General features: G+C 35.1%; 1 protein-coding gene across 2 annotated transcripts; it reads left to right on the forward strand.

Annotated features, from left to right (window-relative positions):
• The first annotated feature begins 689 nt into the window (after window positions 1–689).
• tmem68 (transmembrane protein 68) lies at window positions 690–17,200 on the forward strand. 2 transcript variants are annotated; one of them, XM_088430323.1, is made up of 9 exons: window positions 690–793; window positions 1,105–1,252; window positions 1,561–1,734; window positions 3,401–3,500; window positions 5,477–5,644; window positions 7,425–7,618; window positions 9,390–9,450; window positions 9,620–9,759; window positions 12,576–17,200. In XM_088430323.1, exons 2-9 carry the CDS (start codon window positions 1,193–1,195, stop codon window positions 12,678–12,680), a joined length of 1,002 nt encoding a protein of 333 aa, XP_088286449.1. In that variant the 5' UTR covers window positions 690–793; window positions 1,105–1,192; the 3' UTR covers window positions 12,681–17,200. The 2 variants fall into 2 exon arrangements, with proteins under 2 accessions (XP_088286449.1, XP_088286448.1); XM_088430322.1 differs by having other exon boundaries at window positions 750–793; window positions 1,184–1,252.
• Window positions 17,201–22,981: the final 5,781 nt, after the last annotated feature.

Here is a 22,981-nt window from a genome sequence, read left to right on the forward strand (position 1 = left end):
GTACCGTATACTTTCGATAACTTTCGTTGTGTTTAGTCGTTTAAACATAGAAGGTGTTGTTCTTGAATTCTACGGGGTCTATTTGTGTATATTTAGTGTTCGTCTTCGTGCAGTGGACCAATTTGTTCTTGAAAATATCACCGGAACGTTTTCTGTGTTACACTCAAGTCATTCTGGATCCACAGTTTCTACACGAATGAACCAACAATTGACCCTCAAACCTGACGCCAGACAGAAATCCTTACGTTGCCAATGTTATTGGCAATTTTCCGTTGTTCTTTAGACGAAAACGTCGAAGTGCGTGCATATTCTAAGTGCGTGTTTTTTCAGGGTCCTTGCATAGAGTAATCAAAGCCCCTTTCTGAACCCACCACCGTGTTCATTGTTTGATGGTTCCGTAAAGTATATGCAGCCCAATGTTTGCGTAACACCCATGTATTGTACTGTAACTGTAAGAGAAAATTAATAATAATTTACAAGGTGATAAAATGTACAAATATCACATTTTTTTCCAGAATCATTGGTCAATTGGTTTTTCGCATGGCATTTACAGTGCGCCGTAGAAATCGTAAATTACGTAAAAATAATCGGGGGGGGGGGGGGGGGGGGGAATAACACATGCCCACCGACAGCCTTACTTCCGTTTCGCTACCCGGATGTGACATTGTTATTAGTCCATTTTAGTATAAGTCTGTGCCTGGACCCGGAATCACTAACAGGGTATTTGTTAGGTAAATGTCGTAGCGAGGAATGGGGTTTTAGGCAATGTCTACAAACAGATTATCTCGTCATGGTAATTTATTATTATTTTTTAAAATATCATTCGTGTTTTTGTCGTGATTACATGAACTTAATTTTACAATGTTATCAGTGAGTTAACATGATCACGCCACTGGCCCACCGTTTTTGTTGTGATTATTATCAGTCATTTCTGTTTTAGAAGTTTACGCACTTTTCGTCGCTCCTCTCATAGCATTCCAAATCACATGTGAGACAATGTCATTGTGAAATTGTGACGCCATAGCAATGCCATTTATCTCACGGGTTACTCTCCCAGAAGCAGTACATAAACCTCGATTTTAATTGTTTTCTTCATTCACCTAGTTTGCTCGGTTACAGTAGCAAATGCTATCCAAGTATCATCAATTGAGTAATCCAGAGCCACATCTCCTGTGACTGACAGCAAGCAAGGATGTCAGATGCTGGGAACCAGTCATGTCTCATGGTAGCAGAGGACACAGTCAGCTTACTAGTAAGACATTGTCAACCTCCTACTTGACTTAGCGTATTTTATGTATCCCATGGACTGTTTACCCCATGCAGTAGTAGGTCCGCACTGGCAGCAGTGTTTTACAATGTGCCCTTTACACTCCGAATATATTTGGTGGAGGTTTCTTTCATAAACAAAAATGTACCAACATTGATTTTTGTATATGTTTATATAAATATAATTGTAAGATACTAGTCGTGTGTTAGTAGTAGCCACCAGTGTTTGTTTCTTTTTTTTTGTATTTTTGTATGTAGAAACTATACTCACTGTATGTCCTCTTTTGTTGATAGGTTTGTTGCTTTCACGCATTGGAGGAATGGGTTGGCCTTGGTCAGGTGGAGGACTACCTGAGTTTTTTGGAATATTTACTGTGGGTCTTCACTCCTCTAGCAATCGTCTTTATCCTGCCCTTCCTCATCGTCATTCTCCTCTACCTTTCAATACTTTTTCTTCATGTCTATAAGGTATGCAAAAACATTTTTTTTTAAATTACAGTTATTGCATTCATGTCCAGTTTCTACAGGGGTTTTCAATTTTTTTTGGAGTCGGGGACCTCTTTTAGAAAGCACATTTTCGCAGGACCCCCGTTGCAAATGTTTGTGAGGGGAAAAATCATATGAGCCATTCTATAAGTGCCCTTTATATTTAGCAACATATTCAAATTGACAACAAGTATATTTGTTACTTTTCAGCTACCCTGAAGTTTTGAAAATAAAAATTGCAAATTGCACGCCTCCTTATAACAAACCAAGTCAATTTCCCCCAAAAAGGTTGCCAATTATTTAGTTAAAAACAGCAATATAAAATAAAATGCCACTCTTGCTTTGCTGGTTTCGTCGCTTCGTTAGAAAACAATTGAAGACACAAAATGCATTTTGACAAATTTAAAAATTACATTTTTAAAAATACATTAAACTTGTTGAATTGATTGCTTTATTGAAGAGCCGTGAATACTTCCATAATTTATTATTAAATGAAATGATTGCAAATATGAAATTTTTTTTATTAATAACTCACAGTTCTAATCTGCCTAGATGTTACAATGGATTCTATCTAGGTAGACAGACAGCGAATAACAAACGAACCTGACTCTTCTTTAATTTCGTTGTGTCAGTAGTACAGCTCTCACTCATTTATATTGTAAGACTGTAAAGAAAAGAAAATACACCAAAGATAACTCAGATAAGTTTCTTATGCAAAAATTGTATATCTTACTAAATGTACACAAATTGCATTGATTAAATAAATCAAATTTAATCACTTTATTATCGATTAAATCAATCTAATTATATCTGTTGTTTGTTTTCAGTTATTAATAAATTTGAAGCATGATCATCACGCATACAGTAATTCAAAATCAGGGGCTACTAAAAACTGTTCAAAACTGGAATTGATAACAAAAAAAAATGTAAAAATGTAAAAGTTTCACAGGCCATGTAAAATAACGTGACCCTTGAGTTTGACACCTGTGCTCTAAAGGTCATAACAACACTCTCAGCTTTTGAGGACTGTGGCAAATGGAATTGTGTTCTTAGTACCGATAATATTCTATGTTGATTTGCATAGTCAATTAAATCATGACATTTTAGTACTGCGTGTACAGTCATATAATTGTGATAGGGTATTTGTTGTTGTTTTGTGATTTGATCAGGTTAAAACTCTTGTAGCGCTTACTGTATCCAGTAGCTGATTTTGTAACTTAAAGGTCAGGGTGCAAACGATTTGGAGTGTCTTGAAAATCATTTTCATCATCAATGTTTTGTCATACATAAGTGGAATTTCTTCAAAGTTGTCAAGCTTAGTTCAATTAAAAACTAGCTTTAATTACGCAATGCAAATGTTTCCAAACCTACTGGAGCATGTGGCATTGCAAGTGTAGTAACTCTGTCCACCACTAGGGATACTAGAAGTGACGTTATTAGAACCTGCAAGCAGGCTGCACTCCACACTTATTGGCAAGAAACGTGTTTGAATGCAAGGATCTTGATCAAGGTTCTATCATATGGGCTAACAAAGTGATTTGCTTGTCGTATTCTGACTTTGGTTTGCAGTTTTTTCCCATCACAGCTATTGAAGTTTTTAAAATGCATTGTTGAAATTGTTGTTAATCTATTTTGCATCTTTTAACAGAGGAAGAATCAGTTGAGGGAGGCATACTGCAACAATCTTTGGGATGGAGCCAGAAAGACTCTGGCAACTTTATGGGATGGACATGGCGCCATATGGCATGGTAGGATTACCTGACCTCTCCAGTCTCCAATCCATTGTTACACAGGACAAGCAGATGCATCTAATTAATTCATTGATCAATTTATTTGAAAGGGGGCAGAAACACACTATGAAAAATGGTTTTAAAAAAGCCAGAATTAGCTAGATAGCTTTTTTTGGCGCTGGCCGATAATAGCGATATATCGATAAATTGCAATATGAAGTGATGCAATACGCATATTGCAATATGACATGAATTTTCCAATATATCGCCTATTGGTTTTGAAACGCCTTATTTTTGTAATATTTCGTTTTTTTATATGTATCCGCTCCGGAGTGGCTTTTGTAACATGACTTTTGTCATATTATGAATCGTGTTTTACATGTAAGTCATTCTAAGTGCTTCACAAACATTACATCAAATGTTACAATAGTGTTGCGTGTATGTTGTGACTGGAGAGGAAGATTGGTCGAGGAGGCGCTTGCATGGCAGGTGAGGAAGATGTTGAGAGAGATGCGAACAGCAGAAAAAGAAAACTCTACTGTTCAAATTGTCCACAGTAAACTCTTGTACAGTATGTCTTCCCGAGCAGCCATATTAAGGACCAGTAGATGTTGCGTTTACTTCACATGGGAATTTTGAGATTTCAAGTTTTGTTTTATTTCGTTTTGTACTCTTTTATATGCTAAGTCATTTTCATAATATGAAGGGGAAAAAAAACGTACAGAAGTGACTGTATCTCGAGGTTTCTCTGTACATGTATTTGATAAATGACAATAAATTTCTCCCTGGTTTTTGTGGTATTTTTTTCACCAATGCGAGTGACGTCACAGATCTGTTCAATTTATGATTGAAGAGCACTGTAACCACTATCCTGTGCTGGAACTCTTGGCAATGTGCTACCTGTGTATTCCTCCCACATGAGTTCCATCAGAAAGAATACAGTATTCCCAACTGCTGGGGACGTATTAACACAGTCAAGAGCCTGCTTGAAATGAAAAAATGTTACATGCTTTATTTTTTTTAAAGAATGCTTAATGTGTGCTCAGAGATGTCTGAAAAAGAATAAATAGAATTTGTCTATTTTTATCATTTCCTTCTGTTTTTCAAGTCATTTTGATCTATAGGTTTATATATATATATATATATATATATATATATATATATATATATATATATATATATATATATATATATATATATATATATATATATATATATATATATATATATATATATATATACACACACACACACACAAACATTGCCCAATACTGTATATCGCAATACGTATCACAATATGCCTTTGTTGTATCGCAATACACTTTTGAGACTCAATACCCAGCCCTACTGTATTTTTCATCTGCAGTGCCGTGGTCATGAAAAAAAAAACAATTACAAGAAATACAAAAGAATAGTAAGACCACCCACTTGGTAATTATGAGTTAACTCAAACTCAAAATGATGTTAATGCAGCCTTAGTCTTTCCAAGTGTTATCGGAGGGACTGTCTCATTTTTAGTGGTGGATATTGTGTCCTACAAGTGTTTTGAGATATATTATATTACGATACAGCAAAGGCGTAGAACAGGGGTCACCAATGTGGTGTCCTGGGCACCAAGTAGCCCCAAAGATCACATGAGTAGCCTGCAGGCCTTTTCTGCAAATAGCGTACCAGAGATAGAACATTGTTCATTTTCTATGAATTTTACTAACAATTATCCATGTCTTTTATTTGCATTACATATTACACTTGACTTACACATTTACTACAGCTGTTCCTTAATTATTGTGAAAAATCATTGACATGATAGGTGTCTTCACATATAGTGGTAGCCCCTCGTATTAGTACCAAAGAAGTAGCTCTCGGTTTCAAAAAGGTTGGTGACCTCTGGCATAGAATCACACAATTCTACTGAAACAGAATAATTCTTGTTTTCTTATTGTTCACTTGTGCCTTTTAATTTTGTATTCATTTATTTATTTTCTTCACACCAGGCTATGAGATCCATGGGATGGACAAGATCCCTGACAAAGGACCGGCATTAATAGTCTACTATCATGGAGCCATTCCAATCGATTACTACTACTTCTTAGCCAATGTCATTATCCAGAAAGGACGAACCTGCCACTCTGTAGCTGACCACTTCCTTTTCAAAATACCAGGTATAGGCTCTTTCTGACAAATGCAAAGTTTGCAAGTGTGCTTCTGACTCTTCTGTAATAATTTCACATTGGTATTTTAACGGCTGTAACATAGTTGACAAATGCTTTCTCCATTTCTTCTTTCTTTTCTGACTCCTGTTTATTTTCAGCAACAATTGGATTAGTATATACACAGTGTTCCCTTGTCACCTTGTGCTTAATGTTTTGCGGTGTCAGTTCTTAGCAGTTTGTCAAAAATTAGAGATGAGTTTCTGCCACTAACAACATAGCTCTCATTTTGTCTGAGATCAAGGTGTCATTCATGCCTTTAAGGCAGTGCTCTCGTTTGCCCGTGTCCCTGTGTCTCGACAGACGCGCACTTTCAAATCAATGTACTTCCATCAGATGCATGGTCTTTTTTTTTGTTTTTGTTTTTTTTACATCAAAATATTAATAATCGTCCATCCACTCTTTTATTCAGTAAAACAGATATTGTCTCATTATTACTGTCCAGTAAATATATCTATCCTGCCTTGGATCATCTTATGGTTCTCTGCCTGAAAGGAGAAGCGATTAGTACTGCAAGCCTACTATCATTTGCACAAATATCAGTTGCACAAATCTGAACAGTATTTTCATACGCATGGTGTTTACGAAACTACGACATCATTAAACATCGTTTGGTGATATCACTGCGAAAGGGAAGATATTAATTGAAAATATTTTGGTGTATTTTCCATCATTGGTTATTGGCATAACTACAACAGTTCCTTACAAAGATCCCTGGACTCCATATATTCCTGTTGGGACCCATAGCTGTTTCGTATTGCGAGTCTTGGGGACCCAATAATTTCCAGAAGTAAAATGAGCATTGTTTGATGCTTTCAACACTAAATTATGGAGGGCCTCAAATCCATAATTGGGGAAGGTGAGGAAGAATTCATCATGAAGGAATATTGGCGTGGATATCAATATTGCGAACTGACCAACATTCAAAATGACTGAATGAGAAGAAGCAACAGATGGTCAACTCAAAGCTAGCACTGCTGCTAGCCTGTAGGGCCCAAGAGAGTCATAAGTAAGTGTCCCTAGAGTTTATGGATGTACAACGTCCGTTAGGAGGGAAATCCTACTTCGCGTAATTCACTTATCGTAAGGGTTTTTCTTGTTGCCATTAACTGCAAAAATTGAGGGAACACTGTGTGTGTGTGTGTGTTTGTGTATAATGTACATAAAGACACATATATATATATATGTATATATATATATATATATATATATATATATATATATATATATGTATATATATATATATATATATATATATATGTATATATATATATATATATATATATATATATATATGTATATATATATATATATATATATATATATGTATATATATATATATATGTATATATATATATATATATATATATATGTATATGTATATATATATATATATATATGTATATATATATATATGTATATATATATATATATATATATATATATATATATATATATATAATTTATTTATTTATTTTTTAAATTTATTTATTTTAACCAAACATTGCCCAATATATCTCAGTACATATCACAATACGCCTTTTGTTGTATTGCAATATATCGCAATATACTCTTAAGACTCAAAACAGCTCTACAGCATTTGTCATCTGAGGTGCCGTGGCCATGAAAAAGGAAAAAAAAAAATATCCACACACATTTTTCGATTTGATGTGGCATACAGACACATACGCAGAATTATTTCACATTATTTCATTGCATTTGGTTCCTCCAGGATTCAAATTGCTATTGGAAGTGTTCAGTGTGATGCATGGTCCTCAGGAAGAGTGTGTACAGGCACTGAAGAATGGCCACCTGTTGGGGATCTCTCCAGGAGGTGTGCGGGAGGCTTTGTTCAGCGATGAGACTTACCCTCTTTTGTGGGGAAAACGCAAAGGCTTCGCGCAAGTCGCTATTGACTCCAAGGTGGTACGTAATTTTCCCTGCAATCTTCAAATCTTTTACCTCTTGGTGTTCACATCCGGCACAAGTTTTTATTTTTTTATTTTTTTTCTGATTATCGTTTGATATTATGGTGGGGTTGGGTTTAGGGCTCTTAAAAATGTTCTTCGGATGACAATGATCATAATTTGTTTAATGAATGCCACATGTCTTGGTCATATTTATGAATGAAATAAGGTGACATGTACCACACATGTGCCCGCATCCTGACTCTGTCTGCCTGGAGCATAGCAGGGTCTGCCAAAATCCCAAACACCACAGGCTGGGACTCAAAGTTGTTAGAATGCACTACTTTTGAAGCATAGCGCAGTACACTCTTTGTCACCAAAATGTCAGATGCGCTGGGAGGGGCGCCTATCTGTTTGCTGGCACATCCAGAAATGTGCAATGCGGTCAACCGACCAAATTTCCAAACAAGGAGACTTGCACCTGCACAAAAAAGTTAAACTGGTTTTTACACTGTGCAAATTTGGCTCCATAAGGACAATTTAAAGTGCCCTGTATACCCTCCGTGCATGATTTTGCTATGTGGGAGGAGAATGGAATACCTCCATGCAGGCTCAGGGGGAGGATGCAAACTCCTCACAGGAAGCCTGAAGGCAAACACTCGACCTTTGCGCTATGAGGCCGCCATAGTAACTGGCCGGTGTTTGTGCCATCCCAGTTGAATGAGTTCACTTATTTTTTTATTTTTTATTGTGCAGAACAGTAACATGACATTTCAAAAAGGGAAAGGAAATGTTGCACATGCTAGTGGTTCAGATTCTTGGGGTTCAAGGGTAAACTGCAGGCAGTTTGTGTGTTTCATATTGTGAGTCTTGTGTTGAACACAGCACATTGTGACATGCCTTACGATGTTGTACATTGAATCAGTAAGCGGCATTAATTGTTCTCCAGTTCAAGTATAAATGATTGCTGCTGTATAAACGAAAACATACAAACTAGTAGGTTTTACAAGTACATGATGGATCAGTCAGCAACGTGTGTAACGTTACTGTACATAGTAACCAACTTATCTTCTCATAGACAGTTTTATGTTGTGTGAAAAAAATATGCCTTCTTGCAAATGATGAACTCAACATATCATTCCTACACAGTACAGTACACCAGTAAGTATTACATAAATTGTAACTACAAACTAGCACTTTCTTTCGGGCTCCTATAACAGATTATTGCATTGCATTGGTGCCGCAGGTATTTTAATATCATTGAACAGTGTTATAAATCACTGATTCTCAAATAGCTGTATGTGTTCCCGGGGGTATGTGAAGGCAGTTCAAGAGCTGCGTGAAACTTTAACAGAGTTTCTGCAGGTATCAGCAAATCTGATTTTGTTTTTTAATGCCTGACAGGAGCAGTACAAATGCTTTTCAAATTAAGAGAAAATTGATTGGATCACGATGGAACTTATTGCTAAATTGTGTGATAATATCTTTGCGAAACATTTTATGCCTTTTTTTTTTGGGTCAAATTTTAAATAGATGAAATGAGCATTTGTGCATTGTCATTATTGAAATAATTTTCTGACAGACGAGCAAGAAATAATTTAGATATTGTCACATTACTAAAAATAAATATTTCACAAGAGGAATATCATTGAAAAAGGTTGAAAACCACTGTAAAACAATTTCAAAACAATAAAATACAAGCAGAGAGCTCAAAATGACACAATGACCATCTTTGTTATTCTAATGTTTCACCTTTATCCATCCTTACTGTGTCATATGTTCTCTTTCAGGCCATAATTCCCATGTTTACCCAAAATGTTCGAGAAGGCTTCAGATCTTTGGGAACACTGAGTAAGTACTGATCAAACAGTCTGCCTCGAATTATTTCACATTCAATTTTATCCTTAAGAATAATTAAAAAAAATCACCTCTGTTCACCAGTAGCAATTTCTCAGGAAACAGTAGGATACAAACTTCCACTGGACACTAATGCAAGACTGACTTTGTGTTTTCTGACCAGGATTTTTCCGTTGGACGTATGAAACTTTTCGTCTTCCTATAGCTCCTGTTTATGGTGGATTCCCAGTCAAGTTCCGAACATTCCTTGGCGATCCAATCCCCTACGACCCAAACATAACTGCTTCAGAGCTGGCAGAAAAAGTAAGTTCAAGAGAAGACATAACTCTACCTAAATTGTGAGAAGGAGGTTAGGGTTATTATAAATATTTTGACAACTGATTAATTGTTTAGCGACAGGGTTTGAAAAGGAAGTACAGTCAAGCCAAACTGTTGGTGCAATCCTGTACACTGTAACATAGAAAATACCAGAATTTGACCCTAAAATTAAGGGCGCGTTTTATACATAGGTGTGTCCTGTATCTAGGGGATTACGGAATTTGCCAGTAGGTTCTGAATTAGTTTGCCATTCAAAAATGTTTACTGCACATTGATAGCTCCACACTTCCTTGCAATATAACATTCATCAGTCTGTGCTTGTGGCTTTTACTGTTTAAATTTCAATTAATTCCCGAACCTTGAATAGGGAGGGTTGATTTTGATTTTAAAAAAAAAAGCCAGATAAACCGAATGATGAATTAATTATGTCTTGTATCTCAAAATACTGCAAAGGTCAGGTCTCTCAAATCTCTCATCACCACTGTATAAGTTTCCGCTAATGCTTTTTTTCAGTTACATATCAGTAATAGTGCGCAGCATATGAATGTTTGTTTCTATGGGCCCTGCGATTGATGGGCACCATTGCCAGAAGTGGGCTAAACATCAGTTCATCCATGAATATGATGAGTGCTATAGAAAACGGATGGATGGATTACAAGTTGCTTTCATAGTATTTCTGTGAAACTGGTACAGCAGACATCTCCACTGACTGTTGACATTGCATTTGTTTGCCTTAGAATCCATTGAAGTGGGACATTGCTGTGCTTGACACCTTCCGACACACACACACACACACAAACACGAACACCACCCCGATTTCTAACAGTACTTCACAAGTAATAGTGATGGAACAAACAGCTTTGGCGGGCAGTGTGAAAGGAGCTTTGAAAGTCAGAAAACACCAAGATTTTTTATTTTTGTTTCAAGATCAATCTCTTCTTCAGCAGTTGTAATAGCATTAAATGTCTAGCAACAATGGGAAAAAAAGTATGAAAATGATAACTTAAGGGTCTCAATCACCAGTGTCTCTGCGAGTTGCAAACAAGTTGTGGTCGCTATTTTACTTGCATCGCCTCAAGATACCAGTAATTAGCAATTACTCTAAATGTAGTCTTCCAAGTTAGTAATGTAAATTAATGCATTACTTTTTGCTGTAAAGCGGTAGTGTAATGTATTACACATAATAAAATTGTAATATTTTACTCAAGAGAAATGGGAGTAACGCAATGCATTACAATGCGTTTTCAACCTGAAAGTGGTATTTTTTTTTTCCCTAAATCGCCAAAAACATAGCAAGATCGGGGGAAAAAAGTCCGGGGCAAAATGTTTAATTTCTTTTATATGGACAATATGTACTCAAGATGGACATATGCTCATTAATTTCAGTTCATCAGAGATAAATACAAGAAGAATATAATAGTTAGGTGCACTTTGTGTGCGACACCTGAAGAGCTGTCCACATCGTCAAATAGCACCAGTAATGTGACAAACCGTTTAGAACAGAGCCATAGTAACGTGAGGTTAGAGAAAAGAAAACCCACGGAGGATTGACAGTGGAATAAAACAAAAGCAGGTAAAATTATAATTCTCTCGCTCATAGAAGCCACTTCTCCTAACAAGAGGTTAGGAGACTTGTGGCGGAGTATGTCGTGCATAGAAGATATGCGGCCGCTTTCCACAGTGGATTTGCCAGCATTTAGAAACCTTATCAGCGAGATCCCTGTCGCCACTAGCAATAACAACAAAGTAAGCTAACACAAATTTCCACTGTACAATTGCTATAGTCTATTAAAGTTGTCCATGTGTATCAAGATGAAGCAAACAAAAATTCATGTTAAACAGTCCGTTAAACACTATAACGATGATGTAGGCTAGCTGTTAATGTTAGGACCACCAAAACCATCTGTTTTTGAAATATCTGTCCCTAACCTAGCTGACTGGATTTGAATTTGGAACATTAACAATGAAATTGTGGAATGCACTAAATGTTTATGCCTAAAGCATAAAAAATGCATCACTATGCTGTGAAGCCAAGAAATAAAGGGATTACAATACAAAAAAAGGTTTTATATATTTAAAGGTTTACAATACAATACAGATTAAATGATTTATACTGTTTTTAGGCTTTTATCTGTAAGGTTTAGACCATTTTTCATTACAGACAGCAGGGATTTAGACCGTTTTTCATTACAGACAGCAGGAGGTGCTGCATTTACTATTGTTAGTCGCTATAACAGACATGGCAGCCTCCGGAGGATTGTCACCCCCCATGTAATATTATTTAATGATAACAAGACCTACAATCATATTTAAAACATACTGTTGGTCATTAAGAACACATTTAATTGCAAGTTTTTGAAATTTATACTCATTTAATTTATTCGTTAATGAAAAACGGTCAAAATCTTACACAGTCTCCCTTTAAGCCAAGCTTCCACTGGATGTTTAATGAGCGTAATGAGCTAAATTTAGAATGGCAAATTCATATGTCTAGTTATGCTGGTGAAAGTAATATAAAAGTAATGCAATAGTAGTGTAAGGTTTTACATTTCAGAACAGTAATATTATAATGTAACTAATGACTTTGAAATGACAGTAATAACTAATAAATAATGCATTACAGTTTTGAAATAACTTGCCCAACACTGCTCATGAATTGCACACTAAAACCTTAGGGAAAAAGTTGATGGATCCTGAAACTGTATTCAAACCAAACTGATTATATATGATTAAGAAAACGTGGTGTGGATGATTTTGTATCTGTTGATGACTTTTTTTTTTCCAATTCTTTTTCTCTGCAGGTAAAACAGTCGATTCAGTCCCTCATAGACAAGCACCAGCAGATCCCAGGGAATGTTCTGAGAGCCCTTCTTGAGCGGTTTCACACCAAATACAAAGCTAAATAGCATCAGCGAACACAAAATATCCATCAGATGAGTGGAACAAAATGACATTCAGAAGGTATATTCTCAAAAAGGACGACAAAGCTGGGAAAGTGGAACTAAACTCAAAAGAAAGCGTACAACTCAAAAGTTTGGATTTGATGTATCCTTGTTACACATGTTCTGGAACTTTTCTGACACATTTCATTAGACCTGAGACAGCTGCTGAGTTCAGTTTCAGTGCCAAACACAAGACGGCTGGTTCCCTCTCCAGACGTGCTCTACGGGTGACAAAAGATTATGTGTGTTCATTTTCAGGAAGTCAATGCGCGTAATATGCAGAACCATTTGTTTGAGTCACGTTGAAAATGCCTTTGTTGTTGTGTCACAGAAGGGGTCTCAATCTCGCCGCCCAGGGGCCATTTGTAGCTCATAGAATGATCATTTCCTGTCCCCCATCATAGTCTATTAGGAATGCGTGCTACACTTTTTAGTTGTGTTTTTGTTGTGCATTTTATTGGCTACCATAGCACAGGCTCATGAGAGCTTTTGCTGGTAAAACATAATTCTGAAGAGACATCAAGTTTTCCCCAGTCCTGGTCATATCGTTGTCAAAAGGAGTTTCGAAGAGAACTTTTGGCAAAACAATCAATTTGAAGAAAAAGATTAACATTAATTTTATTTGTTGTTGTTGTTGTGTAGCCAGCACATTGAATGCACAAACAAAGTTGTGTGAAAAAGTCTGACGTCATTATTCCGGTAGACATTCTGAAAGGTATGCAAGGTACAAGGAAGATGTTTGCAGTAGGCAGAACCATTCCTTTTTTGAATCGGAACTGTCATGAATAAAAATTGAGAACATTTAGTTGTACTTTTTTTTTTTTTAAACACTCAATTGCTTATTTTGTGGAACACAAGATGTGGCCCAGACTTTCTCCAGACTATATCTAGCGGCCCACACAAAAGTGAGATTGAGACCCCTTTTTTAATTAAGTTACACTGAATTGCATTGGCAACTGCATTGGCCTCAATTATTTACCGTATTTCTCTGTACAAGTCACGTATAAGAAGACCCTTCCATATTTATTTCAATTTGGGTGAATTTTACAAAACACAAGTATAGCCCTACCCCTGACTTTAGTAATTACACATATCATGATTGTCCAATTCAAACACATGCGGTTATGGGGGGAGGGGGTCGGGTGGAAACCAGACAAGTGCGATGCAATGTGCGCGCGCGCGTAGACGTAAATGCTCAAACTACGGTTACAACAATAAAACGATTTAAGATTCAATACTTTATTTTTTGGCACAGTTGAATGCGAATTCTTCTAAAAGTCCTGAAAGTCATCATCACTGTCTGACACGCCACTTAGCTTCTCCCATTGAAATCCCGGACGTCCTCTTCTTTCTGTCTGTCATTTGCGTAACATCCTCGTTAGTCTTCCGCGGGTAGTCATCTTCGTACCCGTCCAATTTGTTTGAAATGAAGGTCTTCGGAGATGATTTCCTGAACATCTTACTCTGGACATTCTTTACCCAAGTGAGAAATGTTGTGAGAAGCGTGGAAGGTTGCTTTCGGTGTTTCTCCTCCCACATGCCGACATCCATGCCCGCTTGTTCAAGCACATGTCTTAGGGCTGAAGGAGACTATAGTAAAGCCTTTTCATAATGGGTCAAAACTTTTTATCCACACAGCCTCATTGTTGACAACAAAGAGGCAATAAGGTGGTGCTTGACAAAAGTGCATTTGAAAGTGCAATTGCGCAAAAACGAATGAATACAATTTTGAATTAGAGGTATATATATTTTAAGACTTTCAAATAACACGATAGTACTTATTTTGCATTCAAATTAATGTTATTCAAACACAGTTGTAAAAAAAATTGGTCTATATTGAGTTATGCAAGTTGAAAATAAGGGAAAAAAACTCGACTTGTACACGGAGAAATATAGTAATTACTAGGGCTGCTCGATTGCCAAAATACTAATCACAATTATTTTGGTCAATATTAAAATCACGATTATTCATCCCAATTGTTTGGTCAAACATGTCTATTTATTGCACTTTTTTTAAACAAGCAGAATATAAACAAGGCTTCAAGGCTTGACACTTACAAATAATAATTATAACCTTAAAATAAATAAAGTAAATGATAAGTAATGGCAAAAAATTGGCACAAAGGGCAACACAGCTAACTTACTAGCTGAGTGCAAACCAATGAAAAAAATTAAGCCTACTTAGAACTAGGCACATTATTTACTTTTAAGCAAATATTGAATCAACAAGCAGTCAAAATGTCATTTTCGGTCATTTCAAACCGAATTTATTCAAATTTTTTGCCAATCGTATTTTTCAAAATGGATCTCAATTGACAGCTAGCACACTATATATTAGGAATCAGAAATCAGAATCAGAAACTCAATGCCATTTCACACTGGTAAATAATATATAAGGGTGAAAAAATACGAGGGTTTTGTCATACAAACATGTTGGAAACATTGCCCCCCCGGTGGTTGTGCTTGATTTGTGCTTGTAATCAAAAAAAGTCGTTGACTGTTTAAATGTTAATATCGCCGTGGATCAGCTTAATTAATCGTGGCAGCGAATATCGTGATCGTGTTTAAATTTCGATCAATTGTGCAGCCCTAGTAATTACTATTTAAGATTCAGATTCTTTAATCGCTATTTATGTTATAGAGGAAAGTCTTTTGATTGTGTACTTTGAGTAAATACATAAAAAAAATGTTTTTGACAAAGTCTGACCAAATTGTTTTGAAGCCTTTGTACAGTGTGTCTCTCCCCCATTTTATTGAAGGTTTTCTGAAATGTGCATATGTAATTTGAAGGCCAATTATCGGAAAAGGGGACTGTTGGAAAATATCTACTTCACATGATATTACTATGTGGAGATATTGGATCTTTTTTTCACTGAACATGGTAAATCCACAGGCCAGCTACTGCACTGCCACTTACATAAAATATGACTTTCATAATCAACCATCCATCCATCCCTTTTCAGTGCCGCTGAAATTTTACAGGCAATTACAGTAAAACTCCTCTACAACGAAACCTGCATGTGCAAAAAAATCCCCCGTTGTGAAAAAACATGTTTTAGCCTTTCCCTCTTTCTTACTTTCTCATACAACTAAAAAAAAAAACCTGTTGCATAATACGAAATGTTTTTTTTTCTGCCTTTGCGTTGCACCACTTAACGCTCTGCGCAGATTTCTCCCTGCAGTCAGATATTCTCCCATACTCTAGGTGGCGGTAAATGGTCTTTATAGAATATAAATAACTCCACTCTATAACAGGTAGAGAGTCCTTGTCGATCCAAACGATCGAAACAGACTTCTCATCCTTCCCCAATGTCTTGCTCGCCAGGAGTTGTTTACGGTATTTAGATCACTGTATTTGTTTTTAGACGAATAAGAAAGTTTTGTTTTGTTTTCGTTTTTTTTTTTGTTTTGACTGCCGAACTTCTATATGAAAATGAATACTTATTGCAGATTTGGCTTTTTTTTTTTTTTCCAGCGTTGGATGGTTTTGTTTTTAACTTCATTCAGATAACAGATTGCACAACACGTGTTTGTTGTTTACGTTCGAGACATATTTGCGATTGAAAAGTCCCCTATTGTGAAAAATTTCTGATATGATTTTGTTGTAGAGAAGTTCTACTGTATTTTGAATGCACACATTTGTTGCTGAAAAATCTCATTTGTTTGAAAATTGCAGTTGTTCATGCCAATTTTGCCAATGTCACGAACCTTGGAAAGAGACAAATTCAAGTTTCAGGAAATTCTGGGGAAATTCTGTTTTCTTGGAATTCTGCTATGTTTAAAGCATAATGTTCTTGGAATTCTGCAGTGATATTCATCTTTTTTCTTTGTAAGTCTCCATAGTGACTTTTTTTCCAAGGTTTTGATGATCTTGCCACACTTTCAAAGATGCCTTCAAAGGCATTTTTTTTTAGACTTTTCTTAAAGTTATTTAGTTTGAGTACAGTTCTTATGTGACTCTAAAGAAAAAAAATTGACCTTCAATTTACTGCTCAATAAAGCTCTACTTATCAGTGTCTCTGCACAAAACTTAAATATTGAATCAATTCTCTAATGCTACACAACTGTTCCATTAGTAAGATGTAGATTGCAAAATTTAATCTTATTGTTATCATTCCTGGATCCTGGGGGCTTTCAAGTGTTTTAACATGTGCAGTAATTTTTTTGTTTTGTTTTTTTACTGGCCTTATTGTGGTTGGATATGGAGTGTATTTATTACTTTTTGGTGTGTGTTTTGACATACATATTTGCATGTATGTACTAATGATTCAACAGATAAGATTTTTGCACAAAATGCTTTAAAATTGTACTGCCAACTCAGAGTTCATTTTTGTAATTATTGGATTTTTTTCTGTTTAACTATTTTACAGTATATCAGTGTCCTTGCTGTTTAATATGTATATGTGTTCGATTTATCTGATTTTAAATGAGACAATCTAAGTAGGCTACTTTTAAATTTGAATAAATGTATTTTTTTAATGTTACTTTTGAGTTAACAGTGTTCCCTTTGATGTGTTTTTTCTTTTGCTTTTGTGGATTGGATATATTTTTGAGCTGTCTTTGGCTCATATGAGGACCAAGCACTTCCTCAAGACCAATAGGATTTAAAAAGCTAGAAAAGTAAGACCAAGACAAACATACATCATTTTAAAACTTCTATTTCACAATTACTCTGCATTATAAACCATTCCCAACAACTTAGTTTGAAAACAAAATCAAGTAAATGGCAAAGTAAAATTGATGCAATAATGCATCTCTGTTCTGCAATAACCACTCACATTCAAATCCGTGTTTCTTTCGCTTTCCTATTGAGTTCTATAGGTTTTGTGTCTAATTGGTGGAAACAGGTTTAAAATGAAGGCTTGAAAGTCAACAGTCAAGTGAAAGTCACGGACCGCATATATATATATAAATATATATATATATATATATATATATATATATATATATATATATATATATATATACAAGTAAGTAAACTTACAGGTCCTCAATCGGATCGCTTGAAATAGATATGTAGAATAAAATATATAAAAAACAGAAAATAAACATCAAACTGACCACAGTGTACTTTATTAATGAAATTTGGTAATCCATGTTGCATTAGATTCAAATAAAAATTTACAAAAAAAATGTTATTGTACAAAAATGTTTTGATCTTGATCTCAATGGATTTTTTTGGTGTAAATTTATTGTATTCTTCATCGACTTAACACATTCTTTCACATTTTTAGCACTTCAGACTTTAATCACAGAATACAATTGAGCAATCTTCTGAAACATTTGTATCATTTTAGTAATACACCACATACACCATGTTTTTTTTTTTTAGTTCTTAGAAGCACTGTATATTGTCTCATAATTACAGTCATCCAATTTTGCATCAAACTTCAAAAGACACCCTTCACAGTCAGAACTCGAGGATTTAAACATGTACATTTTGCATATGTTTATTTACAGATAAGCTCTAAAGTCATAATTTCCCACATATTCATACGCATAACCATCCAACTGTCTATACAGATGCTTAAACAGGATGCTAGATTCATGAGTGGAACAGGATAAAGAACTGTTTTTCCTCTCTACCATTCGTGTCATGATACCTCATGATTTTAGCAGACCTGTTGCTGTAGGTAAGAGAGGATCATCTTGCTACAGTAATGTGAGTCGACTGGTGGGGTGCTGTCAAATTGAGAAATTAAAATACCATATTGTTGCTCAATCATTACTAAAACACAACATGGAGATTAGAAAGAAACTTCAAGCTGGAGCCCGCCTTTGTTTCAAGAATTGTTTAAGAATAAGACCCCCCCTCTCCCCCCACCACACACACACACACACACACACACACACACACACACACACACACACACACACACACACACACACACACACACACACACAGTGCACAGATTATTCATTCATTGTTAAAGTGATTATTTATCTAAATGTCTGTCTGTTTTCCTAACATCATTTTACATTTTCTGAGTAAGACACCCATTTACCTGATATAATTTTACTGTAACTGAAATTTTGTTCTGTGTACCAATAATTTCAGCTTGGACAAACTGAATTAAACCATATTCTGTGAGATTTTTTTGTTGTTGTTGAAAATATCAAATGAATGTGGAAGATTTTGAGTAGTGATGAAATGCCTTGTAAATTGGGTAGCAAAAATGGATTTGAATCTGAACATTTCTCTTTGAGTTGTAAGATGTGAGTGCATCAAATCCAAGTAATCCACCTAAAATTTACTGTATTAATCAAGTTCAACAAATGCTTTTAATGTTTGTCATTGTACACCAGTTATACAATTATAGACATACATACACGTTATTTACTTGGCGTAAAATAATTCAATTGCAATAAACTTCTGCATGTATTATTTCTCAGAAATTTTAAGCAGACCAAATTATCCAACTGAACTTTCATGGCCAGTTTTGTTCTATGCTCGTAGATGTCCTTGATGTTTGCACATGTGCATCTCTGTCGATTTTGGGCATAGCAAAAGAATAAAAAAGAAAAAAACCCTGGCAAAAATGCTTTAGTTTATAAATACTACGTACATATTTTTGATACTCTATAAACGGAGTACAAGTATATGCAATATACAAATCAAAATAGACACACTGCACCATATTGTCATTGGATCAATGATCTTGAACTTGCCCCAAAAAAATCCCGATTGTGTAAGGTCTGTACCATATATATATATATATATATATATATATATATATATATATATATATATATATATATATATATATATATATATATCAAGTGCAAATACTTTTCCTGCAATTTTTCAGGGGATAAAGGTGTATCACTTCTATTTTCATGCCTTTATAACTTGATCAGATAAATTGGATAGAAAATCAAGTGCAAATACTTTTCCTGCAATTTTTCAGGGGATAAAGGTGTATCACTTCTATTTTCATGCCTTTATAACTTGATCAGATAAATTGGATAGAATACCCTTACAATCGGCTGACTTATATATATATATATATATATATATATATATATATATATATATATATATATATATATATATATATATATATATATATATATATATATATATATATATATATATATATATATATATATATTTACAGTTTATTTTTGGCACAAAACACGTATAGTGCAATTATTTGTATACACTGTATGATGTTCAAATGCAGTATCAGCAAATTATACTTGCAAAATTGACACAATAAAACAGGTGGTTGTAATTATGTGGATTTACTCATAAAACTTTTATGCTAAATTTTGTGAGGTAGCTTCTTGTCACCGGGAAAATCACATTAAAGTGAAAACTGCAAATCAATATATCTCGCATCCAAATTAATTTTTCAATACCTTGTATACCAATCTGCACTTGACATGCTGACATTTTATTGTACGGTGCCCGGTGCCAGAATTTAACGCAGCATATAGAATTTTTTAGCTGCTAGCTAAAAATGCTTGAGTGCCCCCGAGGACAGTGGGTTCATTTTTTAGACGGAAATTAGCGCACACTCTGATGCTGACATCCAGACACAGTTGCTCTCACTACTGGATTAGTTTTGAACACTCAAGGCCTATTGAAATGTGTCTTCTGTGGGTCTGATGTTACTTTAAATTAAAAATAAATAAATAAATAATTAAATTTGGTCATTAATTAATAAGTGGAAATAAGTTATTTGGTCCTCTGTGGTTGTAATTGTTTTTCAGCCCCCCCAAAAAAGACAACTTACAAAACTGCAAGATGCACATATTCCTTTCAAATCACCGGTGTGGTAGTGTTTTGGTTCTCCATTTGAAGAAATTAAAAGCAAAATATTAGCATAGAGAGTCAACAAAAATGACTCTCCTGTTAATGTTTACATTTACATTTTCATTAGCCACTTATCCCCACGAGGGTTTCTGGTGTTGTGGTGCTTCTCCCAGCCGTCTTCAGGCAGTAGGCGGGGGTCATCCTGGACTGGTTGCCAGCCAATCACAGGTCACACAGAGACAAACAACCATTCACTCACAATCACACCTAAGGGCAATTTGGAGCGTCCAATTCACCTGCCATGCATGTTTTTGGAGTCTTGGAGGAAGCCGGAGTGCCTGGAGAGAACCCACGCGGGCTCGGGGAGAACATGCAAACTCCACACAGGAAGGCCAGGGCAAGCTGGAATTGAACATGTGAGACAGACGTGCTAACCAGTCGGCCACCACGCCACCCTCAATCTTTTATTTAGATATCATAATATGGGCCCTGAAAAAAAAACACTCATAACAGACCTTTTTTTTCCACATATCTGTGTTCCACATATCTGTGTTTGAATAACATTAATTCTAATGCAAAATAAGTAGTAATGTGTCATTTCAATTTCAAATCATGTTATTGTTGCAACATTAGTTTAAACTTTAATCTCTACGCGAATGCGTACATTTCTCCGCACTTGCCCCCCCCATAATCGCAACAGTACATTATTCAATATACAAAAAAGAAATGCGTCTAATAGTATTGTAATTTTATCATTATAAAAACACACGGCATGTGTAATAATTGGACAGCTGTGATATGTGAAACCACTAAAGTCTGGGGTAGACTTATAATGGTCTTTTTGTAAAATTCATGAAAATTGATGGAAAGAAACATGGTTGACACACGTCAGGTTGACTTGTACTCGAGAAATACGGTTTGATTGGTACGATTGGAAAATATCTGTTTAGGACAAGCACTGAAGAAAATGTGGATCAGAATGAAAGGATAGTTTGTCTATCAGTTCTATGCTGCTACAGTAGTATACATATTGCTGAATTCTGGCAGTTTCATACACATTGAACAATATCTTGAATACACAGAACTTATCCCTGCTTTTTAATTAGAACTAAAATGGTAAAATGAAAAATGAAGCCTCATGATCCACTTGTGTTTAAGGATAAGATTAAGCATAGCGCAATTGAATTGTAATTATCCACTGCATCTTTAAGACAAGAGTGCCATCTTGGAGAGCAAAAACTCATCAAAAGTTGTTTGTGAGGCTTCAATTTCCCATCACTAGTTGTAGCTACCCTTTTTGCAGTACTTTGAGGAAAGAGGCACAGAGGAAAGTGAAATGTTTTCGTCTCATCCCTCTTTTTACTGCCATGTTGCAATCGGTGGGTGACATCATACACCACAAAACTATTCCATTTGCAGAAAGAATTTAAGTCAAATCTTCCCGCTATTCACAAAAACTCAAAAAAAGAAAAAAACCCAAACAAACAGAACCATAATTACTCTTTCCGTAATTTAAAATGTACTTTTTAAGACAGTTGAATGAGACAAGCCATATTGAATCTCAGAATTTTCAAAGACAAAATGGTACGGGATTGGAACCACAGAAATAAGTTCCAATAATCAGTCATTTGTAAGAAAAGCAAATGCACTTTGCATTATTCCCCAGTAAAATGATCTTAGGTTAAAGCAGCCTTCCTTGTCTGTCATGTCTTTTTAAGTTGGAATACAACTAATTTGAACAAATAAGGTCCACATAGGCACACACATATTCAAGTACAGCATGTCAGCATTGTATGACAATTAATGTCTCGGACAATTAGTAGGCATTAGTACTTTAAAAATGTCCACAAATTTGAAATAAAGTAACCCTTTGCTATAGGTGCATCTGAATTAACAGCTCAAATATTCTAATTATCCAATTGCCTCGTGTTGTGCTTTTCTCTTACCTTGTAAACATAGAAAACAAATTGCACAAACAAGTAAAACACCTGGAAGCTACTTTGTGTAGTTGTAATGCTGGATTTGACAAAAATTACATCATGTTTCGTGATTATGTGCTTGTATAAAGGTCCCAGTGTTCACACGCACGCACACATACTCATATATATATATATATATATATATATATATATATATATATATATATATATATATATATATATATATATATATATATATATATATATATTTTTTTTTTTTTTTTTTTTTTTTTTTTTTTTTCCTCAAGTTTTGTGATTGCATGTTTGACCCTGGAATATATATTCTATTTCCAAAATTTTCATTAGGGGCATTGGGGAGGGAGGACTACCTGCTCCAGTGGGTTGTTGTCACACTAAAAATCTGTTATATCTTTTTGGGCTATTACCGTAATTCCCCAAATATAATACACACTTTTTTCCCAAATGAAGGCCCACAGTTGGGGTGCATCCTATAAACAGTAACTTAAATATTCAATCTTTATTTTTTTTATTCGAGACCATTCAAGGTAGATTGATTTGTCAGCCAC

The sequence above is a fragment of the Hippichthys cyanospilos genome, chromosome 12, assembly GCF_059441005.1.
Source record: "Hippichthys cyanospilos isolate Australia breed blue-spotted pipefish chromosome 12, RoL_Hcya_1.0, whole genome shotgun sequence".
NCBI classification, from domain to species: Eukaryota; Metazoa; Chordata; class Actinopteri; order Syngnathiformes; family Syngnathidae; genus Hippichthys; species Hippichthys cyanospilos.